The sequence below is a fragment of the Labrus bergylta genome, chromosome 20 (genome assembly GCF_963930695.1).
Source record: "Labrus bergylta chromosome 20, fLabBer1.1, whole genome shotgun sequence".
In the NCBI taxonomy this organism is placed as follows: domain Eukaryota; kingdom Metazoa; phylum Chordata; class Actinopteri; order Labriformes; family Labridae; genus Labrus; species Labrus bergylta.
The window spans coordinates 15786966-15800542 of NC_089214.1; the positions used below are offsets into that span (position 1 = coordinate 15786966).

The 13577-nt window shown below is 40.7% G+C and overlaps 1 protein-coding gene across 1 annotated transcript in view; it reads left to right on the forward strand.

The window, feature by feature from the left end:
• Positions 1-11146, forward strand: part of vopp1b (VOPP1 WW domain binding protein b) — a 33056-nt gene extending 21910 nt beyond the window's left edge. The window contains exons 3-5 of the mRNA XM_020639805.3: positions 4594-4671; positions 6365-6498; positions 10001-11146. Of these exons, the coding sequence (XP_020495461.1) occupies positions 4594-4671; positions 6365-6498; positions 10001-10206 (418 nt within the window). The 3' untranslated portion in view covers positions 10207-11146. The remainder of the gene's footprint in view (positions 1-4593; positions 4672-6364; positions 6499-10000) is intronic.
• The last annotated feature ends 2431 nt before the right edge of the window (positions 11147-13577 follow it).

A 13577-nucleotide genomic window follows, 5' to 3' on the forward strand; every position in this document is an offset into this window, starting at 1 on the left:
AAAAAAAAAAAAACTCCAGGCTGATCCTCCCGCAACCTATGCATGACATGTATTTTTCATGCTAAATAAATAATAGTTTATATTGTTTTGAAGGTTCTGTAGCTCTGAGTATGGAGGTGTTGTGCATTCATCAAAGAGACATTTGAGGGAGCATCTTATAATCGTGACTTCCGTATTGCATAATTATGACTAATTACATGATCAGGATCTTGCGGGGGCCCACAGATCAGATTGTCTAAATTCATTTAAAATTCTCCTCCACACTTCCAGTACAAAGAATATTAATAGATGCAAAAAAGCAGAGACTGCTGCAGGGATTGGCACTATGTGGATCGGTGCAGAAACTCTCCTGGTTTTCATAAAGCAGACCCCTGGGCCTCCAGAGACAATGGTTGCTCATCCCTGATCTAGTTTTGAAAGGCCAGGCAGGACCGGGAGTCTGAGGTATGCACTGTCATGCTGTGTATCCTCAGTCATCTATCAAACAACACACACACACACACACGGTCATCCTGTTATTATTTCCTCTGTATTAATGCAGGTTTCCTGCTGCTCTCCATAGACTGATCAATCACAGTTGGCCTCTATTCTGAGCATCTGGCTCTCTGGCTGCTAGGTCTGCCATTTAAAACGCTTTTTTTGTTTGTCTACGAAGCAGAAATGGGGATTAATGACAGTCTTACAATACACCTGTGTGTTGCTTGGAGGCTTGTTACAGTGGAGGAAATGTCAGCGCACTGTAATGAGGCTCTCTGTCATGCAATAAAACAGAATAACAGCAGACAGGAGGTAATTCTCCGCAACTGGAGGGAAACTGTTTTGTTCTATCTTCTCTACTTGTTTAACTTTTGCTGTTGCCCAGTGTTGAAAGATAAATAATATCATGCTAATGTTGTTATCACTAGGGCCTGACCGATATGAGATTGTTAGGGCCCATACCATTATCGATATTAGGGATAAAAACAAATCTGATACCGATATACTGGCCGATATCTTTCTTTTATCTATTTTAGATCTGTAGAGATAGATAGACTTACACACATGTATTATGTTGATCCCTCAAATGCAGTTAACTAACACTTGTGGAAAAGATATACTATGAAGAAAAGACGGTCACTCAACTAGAAAGTTACTGCACACGTACGTGCATCACTGCTTGACACCATGGAGAGTGATAATGTTTGTGATATTCTATAAAACACACTCTGCTGGTGACAGAGAACTGCTGATGTAATCTGATGATTCTAAATGAAATTCTGTTTGACTAGTGAATCAACCTAGTTGTATCGGCATATATCTGTGATAAAAGTAGCTGATACTGACAGTCACTTGATGCTAATGCTTACTAGCGAATGCTAATATTGGCTGATATTATCGGCTGGCTGAATAATCGGTAGGGCTCTAATTGTCACATTATTGAACAGTGGATTAAATGTGTGAATAGTAGGAAGAGGTCATTAACAGTGATTAACATGTGGACAATGATCAACAGTTTTCTTCTGCAGCTCTGCGTGGAGTTTTAGCCTCTTTCTGCTTGTTGTTTTGAATTTTTTAGCCCCCAATGTTACTATTTTGTTCAGTCGCCAAGCTTTCTTTGACTTAAATTTGCTGTTTCCCCGCTCATAAAACAGCAGTTTGACCTCCCCACAGCACAACACAGCACACAAACATCGTGATAGTCCATCTGGTTGAATATAAAAATGGACGGAGGCCAAAAAAAAGCTAAAAGACTCAATAGCGGGTGAATTTTAATCAGTCTTAAGCCCTATTCGCACGGGACTAGTATCACCTGGGGACCTCGATTTAGAAATTATTCCACCACGTCTGTGTTTTAACTCGAATTTACTGACATTATCCCCCGGATATGATGTCAAGTGTTAACCTTTCCTGATTCGGCGTTCCGACCGTGATCTGATTGGTCTGCTTCAGGGCCAAAGTTGTAGCCCTCAACTTCGGGACTCACCCCCGTCACTTTAAGTGGGGTGCAGCAAGTTGTAAACAGACACGGAGAGTCCGGCTTGTTACTTGAGGTGTCGGGCCGTTTATTACGCACACAGAGCTCAAACTGTACATACACTTCAGATGCTGACTAGTTTCTCTGCGCGTTTTCTACTCCGGTCCCCGGCATCAGTGACGTGCCTCTCGCACACACCTGCCGAACACACATTCCCCTCGTTCTCTCTCTTTCTCCTCATTCGCACTGAGCCATTCACAGACAGACATACGCTCGTATAACACAAGGCTCTGTGTAACCTGCGTGTACAATATAGAAACATGTTCCATTTATGTAATGCATCTTATCATCTTTGGAGATTTCTCTCTTCCGATGGATTTGAGCTTGCTCTTTCTGTGAATGGGTCTCCATGCTGTGTAGCTAGATAAACCTCCTGAATCTGCACCCAAAGTGCTGTCAACACTTTCATTTATAATTGCCAACGGAGCCTGCATAATTCTCGACCGGGAAAAATAATAATAATAACTTTATTTATATAGCACCTTTTAAAAAGACAGGTTTACAAAGTGCTTTGACAAACAGCAAGAACAAAACAGATGCAAAATACCAAAAATAATTAAATACAATTCAACAGAAAAGAACCCAAAGTGCACGATACACAACCAGACATATATAACCTGACCATCACAAGAACCATCATAAGAACCATCATAAGAACCCAGGAAACACAAGAACCCAACAACACGAGCTGAGACCAAGAGGACCAAAGATTTAGAAAGATGTAAGAAACTAAGAGATAAAAGCAAATAAAAAGCAATAAGAAGGTAAGAGCAGTAAAAGAAATAAAAACAAGTGGTTAAAGGATCAAAAAACCCAAAACTATAATATTAATAAAAATAAAAATTAACTATAAATACGAAACATAAATAGACAAAGTAAGTAAGATAAGAAATTACCAAGTTAAAACACAAGAGGAGATTAAGATATGAGCATAAATACGAGATAAGACCATAAATAAAAGACAGTAAGAAGTAAAAGAAGATAAAAATAGTAAAACCAGTAAGAGAAGACATTAAGAAGACGACAGCACATAAAAGCAAGTCTGTAAAAGTATGTTTTAAGAAGGGATTTAAAAGAATTGAGGGAATCTGCAAGTCTTATCTCCTCAGGGAGGTCGTTCCAAAGTCGAGGGGCCCTGACTGAAAAGGCCCGGTCCCCTTTAGTTTTAAGTCTCGACTTTGGAACGACCAGGAGGCTCCCACCCGAGGATCTAAGACTGCGGGCTGCCTCATATGGTGTCAGTAACTCTGTTATATAGCTTGGAGCCAGCCCCGTCCGTGCTTTAAAAGTAATGAGTAAAATCTTAAAATCGATTCTAAAACGTACAGGAAGCCAGTGTAATGAAGCTAAAATTGGAGTGATGTGATGTCGTCTGTTACAACCAGTAAGAAGCCTAGCTGCTGCATTTTGGACCAGCTGGAGGCGAGACAGTGACTTATTTGTGATTCCGGAAAAGAGGGAGTTACAGTAGTCAAGTCGGGAGAAGATGAGGGCGTGGATGACCTTTTCAAGGTCTCATTGGGTTAGGATTGTTTTAATTTTGGAGATGATGCGTAGATGGAAGAAGCTTGATCGGACAACTGTTTTGATATGGGATTCAAAGGTGAGATTGCAATCGAATGTTATTCCTAGATTTCTGGCGGTGGGTTGGACATTGGTGAATAAGGGACCAAGGCTGCTCTTTGAGATATGAGTGGTGTTTGGCGGGTTGAATACTATGATTTCAGATTTAGAATTGTTCAGTTGGAGAAAGTTTTGTGCCATCCAGCAGTTGATATCGTTTAGGCAGTTTCTGACAGCAGCTAGGCTCCTAGGGTCCTCAGGTCTCAAAGGAAGGTATATCTGTGTGTCGTCTGCGTAGCAGTGAAAGGAGACATTGTGGCATTCAATTAAGGCAGAAAAAAGGTGCGGAGAACACAACAAAACCAAAAAACTACCCCAAATCACTCACAATCCTGAAATGAATGATAGAATATATCATTCATTAAAGAGGCTTTAGTAGAAGGTCTGTGAATGTAAAGTCACCGTTCTACACGCCTTTCTGAAACAAGGGCCCCTTGCCCTTTCCTTCCATATTAAGGGGCTTGGTGTAAATTGTGGTAGAGGGGATAAAGTCCCTCATACTGTATATGTTTTTGGAGATTTTGAGAGCTCTGTCTGTTTATGTAAATCTTTTAAAAGCAAATCACAAACAGGCTGTTTCTGAAAAGTGAATCGTGGCTGCGCACTTCTGCACTTTTGCCCATGTACCATGCATTTGCACTCTGTATGTTTTATGTATTGTCTGAGAGTTTTAAGTTGAAGTGACTCTCCCTGCAACCACATTTACCTACAGGTACAAATAAAGTAATCTGAACCTGAACCTGAACCTCATTGGTCTAAAGTTAATCAATAATAACTTAATTTCAAGAGCAGCAGTCCCAAAACATTTTGAAGCTTTTATTCAAAAAATAAAATTGTCAGATTCTGCTTAACTGCATTGTGCCAGCACTACGTAGCAGGACGCTGCATTATTCCAGTATCAGAAGAAGAATTTCTCGTCTAATTGCATTGTCTGTTTGTGTGCCTTTTTGTTGCAGATGTCGCTCCTATGAAGACTGCTGTGGGACTCGCTGCTGTGTCAGAGCCCTGTCCATCCAGAGACTATGGTACTTCTGGTGAGTCGCAGTTGGGACTGTGTCTATCGTTTTTTTCCTCTGATCGAGTATGACAGAATGAGCTGCCGTGCTGAAGGCCCATGCAGGCCCCCAAGTGCCACACTCCAATTCATCTGCATGACTTTGCTAAATGTTAAGTGGTAGAAGCTCGGTGATGCGGACGCTTCTCATAAAAATGAATGAATAGATACAATCCATTGTAGCTGATGATCAAGCACGAACGCGCTCAGCAGGGACACGATAACACTCTTCTCCCTGAGTTATTTCTGTTTTATCTCCACTGTGCTCTCCACCCAATTTGTTTTCGGAGAAGGGGGAAAAACACTTTCCATGCTGACAAGGCAAGCTTAACAATTGCTACTAAATGTCAATTTGGCAGAGAATAAGCTTGGTGTGTAAATGGACAGTAGACCAACCTAGCCATAGTTTCATGAAAGTCGAGTACACGTGTGTCTGTATAAAACATGTGTCAAAATGGCAGAGAGCTGACGGGCAACATGAAATAGATGATGAGCCTTAACTTGAACCTTTTTGCAGAAATAGTCATTATAAGGTGGTTCCATACAAAAACAAGAAGAATCCCTTGCAGTTAGCCAAGATCACATAATTAGCCAAAACTGACCAGGGGATGCAGTTTTTTTTTTTTTTTACAATAATATTTACTCATTTATGGCAAAGAAATGAGAGCAGAATCATTCATAGCACTATTTTCAGCCAGATTTGAGCTGACATGATTTGTTTGTTTGCCTTTCACTGGAGAAAGATGGGCAGAAACTTTGCAGCTGAAACAAAATGCCAGTAGTCCGTGTCCATCTGAGAAGTCCTGGCATCTATCCTAGCCGACACATCATGAAACCCGGCACTGGTTTTCCCCAGAGTAGCCGGAAGTGACTGTACAGTAAATCCAGACTTAGTTCTTGGAGACGCCAGCCAAATTCATCAAAATGTCTGCACCTACACACAAACATCTTATTTTATCAAGAGCTCAGATTTGGGCTTTTCTGATGTTGCTAGAAGGGCGTATGTTCACAAGTTTTGTCACAAGACAACGTATCTGCTTCTGATATGAACAACTAATGAGACGAGCTATTGTGATTTAAGATCACAAAGTGGTTTGTAATATGAATCCAGAAAAGAAATCACACATCTGAAGTTTTTCTGCCATCAGAGGAGAGGACGACATGACTGCATAACCCTGTGAACCTTTCTGATTCTGAGTGTTCACCATTTTGCCCACTGTTCAGTGCTGCATTAAGCAAAATGAAAATAAATAAAAAATAACATGGCACTGAGAGACAGAGTAGAGAAATAGCTTTTTATGGACACATCACCTCAGGGAACACAGTTTTTATTGAACTGTGTAATTCAGCGAGATGAGGGATTGACAGCGGGTGGGTCAAATATACCTGACAAAACAATACCCTTGTTTGCCGCTGTGTGCAACCAGGTGTGACTCTGCTGTGACAGGTCATGGAGCAGGTACCTCTGTGCCTGCCTGCTTCATTGCAGATAATACCTGAAAAGGGTTCCCGACTAGATGCTTAAATGGAATTGAAACCCGGAATAAAGTCTGATCTCTTTCCACTTTCCTTCCTCTCCATAGAGTCTTTCTGCTCCTGCTGGACCTACATGGGTGTATTGTTGTTGTTGATTCAGTAAAAGCTCAAAAACGTCCTTTTTTTTTTAAATCCAGGGTGCTGCTGATGATGGGAGTATTGTTCTGCTGCGGTGCTGGCTTCCTGATCCGCAGAAGGATGTATCCCTCCCCTCTGAGAGACGAGCCAGCCTTCAACGTCTCCTTCACCAGGCACCCAGTCAACTCACCCGGTACAGTAGTAAACATAATGACACAAATGAAAAGGCAAACACAATACCTTCAACCACATATAAAGGGCACCATATGCAGTATAAGAAAATAGAAAATGTGTTTTACATGTCTACTGTTTTAGACAGAACATTGAGGTGATTGTTAATTGCGGTGCAGCTGGACTACCACAGCAGAGGCAATTCATATTTGAAGGGTCTGCATGGCGGTGCATCAGGTTAGCGCTGTTGCCTCACAGTGAGAAGGTTCCTGGTTCGAATCACTGTCGGAAAGAGCATCTCTGTATGGAGTTTGCATGTTCTACCTGTGGGTTCTCTCCGGGTACTCCTGCTTCCTCCCACAGTCCAAAGCTCCATTCTCGTTAGGTTAATTTGTGACACTAACTTGCCCGTAGGCATGAATGAGAGTGTGGATGGTTGTCTGTCTCTATATAGCCGTTTTCACATATATGCCTGCTTCGGATATTCTCCTCACCTGGCTGTTCACATATACACCTCACAGGTGAGCAGAGAAGAACATACTGATGAACAGAAAACATAATGCAGCGGTCTCATGTATACACTCTATGCACCATGCAGCACTCACAATATATAAACGTAACCACCCCCTCCCATTGGCTTGAGGTGAATTCTCCAGAGAATATCCTGCTGCGTTCTCACATCAGCTCACACAGATTTGTTGCTGAAAAAATACTATAGGGGTCTTGCAGGAGAAACTCCCGGTGAAGTCCGAACGAAACATTTGGTTGTTTGCATTCACACACATACAGCTCCTCCTGGAAATATCAGTCGTTTCTTTTGTTTTCTGCAAGTTTGAAAGCACTATTTGTCAATCCTGTGATTGACCAGTCCAGGGTGTATCTGCCCCCCGCCCAATGACAGCTGGGATCAGCTCCTGCCCCCTGCGAAAAGCGGTATAGATAATGGGTGGATATATTTGAAGGTATTCAGAATACAAGTAATATTGTTGTAATATTGTCATTATTAGATAATATATTTTGAATCATGGGGTGAGTTAAATTCCTTCTTTTCAAACAGAGTCATTTCCCATACTTATCTAATCCTGTTCATTGTGACCAACAGTGTGGTCTGAAAGGATACTTCATTAAAAACTCTGGATTTTGGAGAAAAGTAGAGCAGCTGATAATATGAGTCAGCCAAGCAGAACATTAAGAGCTCCAGTAATAACCTCCATGTAAAAGCAAATTCTGCAGGAATACTGAACACTAGAGAGAAGTCCCAGAGGAGGTCATCATCACTGGTTTCTCTCTGATGAACTCCAAAAAGAGTCTCTTTCAAAGGTTGCTGCCTCTAATCATTGCTGACATTCTGCTATGAGCATATGAGAGCTATGAGCATTTCATCAGAGTCCTTTCCAGGCTGTGTGGACTGTTTCCAAAAATGTAACCTCTAAAGACAGAGCTAAATGGAAAATCTAAGTGATGTAACCGTGCAAATGTTCAACATCAAACCATCAGCAAGACTAATAAGTGTTGGACACAACTGGAAGTTACAACAGGAATATTCCCTGAAACAAAAGGCCAACCAAGAGCTGGACTTTTGGTAAATGCAAGTCCTTGATCAAGATGAATTATTTTAATATGAACACTGCCTTTCAGAGTGAAGCCAGATAAAGAAGTTAATGGGGCCTCATTCACCAATATCTTCTGTAGCGTTTTCGTACAATTTTTTTTTTAAGAAGATTTCAAAGAAGACGCTCCGTTTGATTCACCAATGTGCTCTTAAATGACTGAATTGTTGGCAGCTGCGTTCTTATCTTCTTGTGCTCATGTTGTTCCCAATTAGCATAGGTAACCGCCTACTAATGCCCTGGCACTACTGGCATGGCCCTGAAACACAGAAACCCATGCTGGTAGCGCAACAGAAGCTTGTGGAGATGTCTTAATGGAGAGCCCAATATGGCGCCGGCAGAGCAACGGACCCCTTACAGAGAAGAAACTTGATCAGTTGTGAAGTGGAGGTACTACTTCAGGAGGTCAGCAGAAAACAAATTGTTTGTAGCCTGACTTTTTAGCTCAATGAATAGATTACAGGGCAACGGGCTCAAGGTGAGGCATGACTTTATATGTCCTTTCTTAATGACAGTTTGAGTTTTTCTGTGTACAGAAAATATATGAGAATGTAAAATGTCTATTAATAGCCCAGGCTTTTATTTAATTCAGTCTTTGAAATGACCCTGCCTTTTTAGGGGGGCAGGCGACAATGTGAGACTGTTTTTTTATTTTACCAAAACCTGTGCACAGCAAAGATGGGACAAAAGGATATTTAAACATGTACAAATTAGGATATTAACAAACAAATTGAATAAATTCTACACTAGAGGATCAGATCATCTGCATAACCATGATGGACAATTTGAGAAGATTTCAAAATAAAAGCAACATGTCGACTAGAAGGCAACTTATGGCTCTGACACACCAAGGAGATCGTCGGCCGTCTGTCCTAGTTGGACCATCAGGTCTACGCCCTAGTTTTTGCGGTGTGTCCGTCTTTGTCGCTACCAGTCGGCCCCTGTTGCCATTTTTTTTGGGCCTTTTCGACATGTTGAATTGGCATCTGTGAGAGGAATCTCTTTGATTGGCTGTCAGGAGGTTTAATTTATCTCCAGCTCTCACAGGTTCAGGAAAGCCCCTTGAGCATGCTGTAGTATCCATGCTTAGTATCAGACATTATTCTCCATTAGTAGGCTACCTATAATACGAGTGGTGACAGACAGCGGTGTGAAAATGGTCTTCTCTTATCATAACAACGGACTACCGCCGCCTGCTGGCATGGAGAGTTATTTCCTCTCACATGTGCAGAATGTACATGGTGGTTGGCCGTCAGCTGTAGTCTTTGCGGTGTGTTCTAGCGCAAGACAAAAGGCGACGCCACAGGCGGCCTTCATCGCCACTAGTTCTTTGCCGTCTGCTTGCTGTGTCAGGGCCTTTAAACCTCTTTTTTTTAAGAAATGATTACAGGTCTGAACCATGACTGACTTGATTCATTGTGTGTCGATTTTGGTGACAAAGAGGCACCTCTCATCTCTTTGTTTCTTTTCACCCAGTTCTTGTGTAAGTCGTGTTTTGTGATGAAAAGCTTTCTTAAAACAGTCAAGACATATCACTCACAAATTCTCACAAAAATTCACAAATTTTTGCTGTGGAAAATGTAAAGAAAGAAGAAGCTGTTTCTGCAGCGAGCTGTTAATCTCCTTTTCTGAAACGTACTCAGCAACAGCTTTAAAAAAATACTATAAAGAAATAGTAAATGTATTCGCTTTGTTTTGTTTGCTTTTGTAAGTAACACAGAGGCTTTAGAATTAAAGACACAGTATGTATATTCCACCACCACCAGGGGGCTCTCAATCAAAAAGATGACATTGAGGCTGACGGGGAATCATGGGAGTGATACTCCTCCCCCCACCTCCTCACTCGAGCTTTGAATAAAAGATAAAGTAAAATTCAGATGATACTTAACATTACTTGTTCTCTTTTTGTTCCAGTTTCCCAACAGCCAGGGAGTATGCAAGGCTTCGGGGTCAACGGGATGACAGGCGGTGACCCAGGGGTTACCATGACACACCCTGCGTACCCCGCTCAGCCCGGCCCTGCACATATGATGATGGCCTCCTATCCTCCACCTCCATCATACTGCAACCACCCACCCCCATCCTATGAACAGATATTTCAAAACAGCGACAAGAAGTAATATACACGAGAAACGTACAAAATGGAACTCGACGAGGATAAGCAAAGAAAGGAGGCATGTAGAGGCTGAATATTCACAAGGTTCACATGAAGATGAGGACGGGGAGAGCTTGCCAACTCTTTTGCAAAATGAACTGTTGAGGACGTAAGACTTTAAGAACACACCATTTTTTTTGTCCTGCAGAAAAAGACAAAAAGATGCACAGTAACTAGATCAAGATGCACAGAAATACCCTCATCCACTCACATACAGTGCTTCTTCATCTGAAGTGCTCCATGTACTCTTCATTATTGTGAATCCATGTGTACAGTGACCCTCTCAGCCTTTGTTGATCTGAAGACTTGCAAGAATTGAACCATTAGTTAGGAGGTTTTGGATTCACGTCATGCCACCTGTCCCCACTTCCCCTTTCAATGCAGCTAAAGCTAAAACGGTGCAGAGCCCAACAGAACATCACAGTCAAACTCATTGTGTAATAAAATGCTGGGGTTTGTATGTATTAACATACAGTTTTTTTCATAATTGTGAACTGAATAGCTGAAAAATAAGAAAACAAATTAATCAAAAGACATTGGGAGTCACATAAGAAAGCTATTGCAAGTATGTCAAGAACTTATTTCCTATCCAGCATTTTACTGCAAGATGGGCTCTTAACTAAATGATGAGTTCTTGATGAATTTTTTATAACAGTATGTGTAGTCCAGTTATGTAAAGACATAATGAGCTGTACCAGTAGTCACAGGCTTGTTCTCCTGTTAGAGGCAATGTTCCCCACAAGATGAGTCAGACATGAACAGTGACGCCGAGATGGAGCAGAGGCTGATCGTATGCCAATCAGGTTTTAACCAAATATAGAGTCTCAGTGGTGTTTCACTTGATGATTTGTACACTGCTGCTGTTGAACATTTGATAATAAAATAGCATGACATGCTTAATTTTAGATACTGTATAACAGTTAGTTTAAGCTACGACTACGGACTGTGTAAAACATGGATGTAGTCTCAGCAATGTCACCCACTGATTTCTTAAGAGGCATTTTAAAGCCAATCCATTGGCCGTCAACATATCAGAAATGCTTTCTCCATCAAACATTCGGTCAATCAAAGAAATGAGCTATTGATATCGAAGTCATCTTTTGAACCAGGCTGCGAACATGTTTATTTCTGCTGTAAAATTTGCATTTTAATATTGGACCTAATGGCGCTTCCTGGGTTTTTGCAGCCGGCCTCAAGTGGACACTCGAGGAACTGCAGCTTTTTGCACTTCCGCATGGACAAGTTGTATAATCTAAGCATTTTTTCTACACTGAAGGTTGCCATTTGGCAATAACCTTATGTCATCTGGTGGATAACCGGATGAATTTGCCTCTCTGGCTACTTATGAGTTCCAAACAGCTAGCATAGCGAATGTAGCCTTCGATGGTTTTATCATAAATGCTAGCTATATGCTAGGACACACTTGTGTTATTTAAACTTGATAATGATCAGATACAATTCAAAAGACAGAAAACTCTTAGGTGTATGGTTGCACCAGCATTTAAAGTGTTAGAAATAATTGAAACATAATGAAAAAATTAAAGACTTGGTGACTTCAAAAGCAAACCCAAATTTTACACAGCTCTACTTCATCTTTACAGACCAAAAACTAGTTGTTTTGAACGACCTGACCTCCCAGACAGAGGAAGTTATTCTTAGCTTGTTAGCTCTAGAGGAATGGTTTTCAGTCAGTTAGGAGACAGTAAGCAGCAGTTTGAGACAAGTGGAAGTAAAATACCACTAGGAGTCAGCAAGTAACACTTGAACAAGTGGGCGGCCATCAGCCACTTTTCCATTGTTGCGCAACGGCATGGACATACTGACATGATGTGACATTGCACTGTAGGCCTATCATATGGAAAACACTTTTTTCTCATTCATTAAATGCAGAGGTAGTTGAAGGATCAGTTTGCCATGAATAATAATATGTACTGATTTTTAATTAAAATATTGGATGGATGAAGAGAAGTGGATGCAAATGGCTGTTTTTCTGCTCTCTCACTCATGCTGATGTTGTGGTTGACAATTATTGTGTTTTATAGGAGATGCAGCAGCGATATGTGCCACTCACCTGCTCAACCAATCCATGCCAATCGCTCGAGCATCAAGCAGCTCATGGCAACTTTGGGCAATCACAGCATGCAACCTCTCTCCAGGGATTTGAAAATCAAGATCCATTGCTTAAAACTTGATGCTTTTGTGTCGTCATCCATAAAGCCAAACTAGGTTAAACTTCATATGTTCTCCATACACTTAATGTAAAAATATTTATTTAATCAGAAGAGGCAGCAAGAAAACGTGCAAAATTTGCTGATTTCTAAAAATCCAGGAGTACTACAATAGAGTTGATAAGATAACAGTTTGTGAATAAAGAAGTCAATTGCAATGAAAACTGTTATTTAAAAGTGTTATTAGAGGTCTCTGGTGCAAATCAGAGGAGAAACAAGCCAAATGGGAGAAGACAATACTAACAAGATGAAGAAAAAAAAAAACTGTGTTTGCAGATTCATCAACCAGAAATGAAATGTGTCCAATATTCAGATCAAATGTGGTAAGAAAGAACAAGAACACAGTGTACCTGCACCTTTTCATTGCAAATTACAAGGGTTGTTATGAAGTGCTTCTAATCCAAATTTGAACACCTCTAACGCTCATAATTGTTTTTTCTTTGTTAATTTCACATTTAAAAGCCTCAAATCCCTGCATGCAGCTGCTGTTCACCAAAAACTGGTTCCATTACACGTGTTGTTATAACACTGCTGTGCTCAGATGAAACTGATGGCATACAGCATGGTAAACGTGGCCTTGAAGAAAATGTGTTTCTGAACAGATCTAAGCTAGCTGTAAAATGTTTTATTGATATAACATCCTCAACTTCAACTCAGAATGATGAACTGTTCTTCGATATCTGAGATTTGACTGAACCACATACACATACATTATTTTATTATTATTGTATGATTAGCAGTAGTACTGTTTATGCAAAGTTGGATAACGTATTGAAAAGTAGGCTGTGCTCATTACGATGGTTAAGTAATGCAGAAGAGGTAAAGTAATAATTCAGAGTACATGTATGAGCAGAGAGTGAACCTACATTTCTTTTTTATTCATGTCCACGTCATTTATTTATACACCTCCCCTGGTGTTGTGGGTGTTACATTGAACATAATTATACCTCTGCATAGTGATGGAAGGAAACTACACACACCTTATTTTGAATAATTCAGCATCTTTGTGTGCTGAGAGAGAGAGAGAGAGAGATAGATGTAGTTATCTTTTCTGAGACTTTGCTCACAGCAGGAGGTCGATCCTTTTCGTAGTAGAGATGACAGAAAA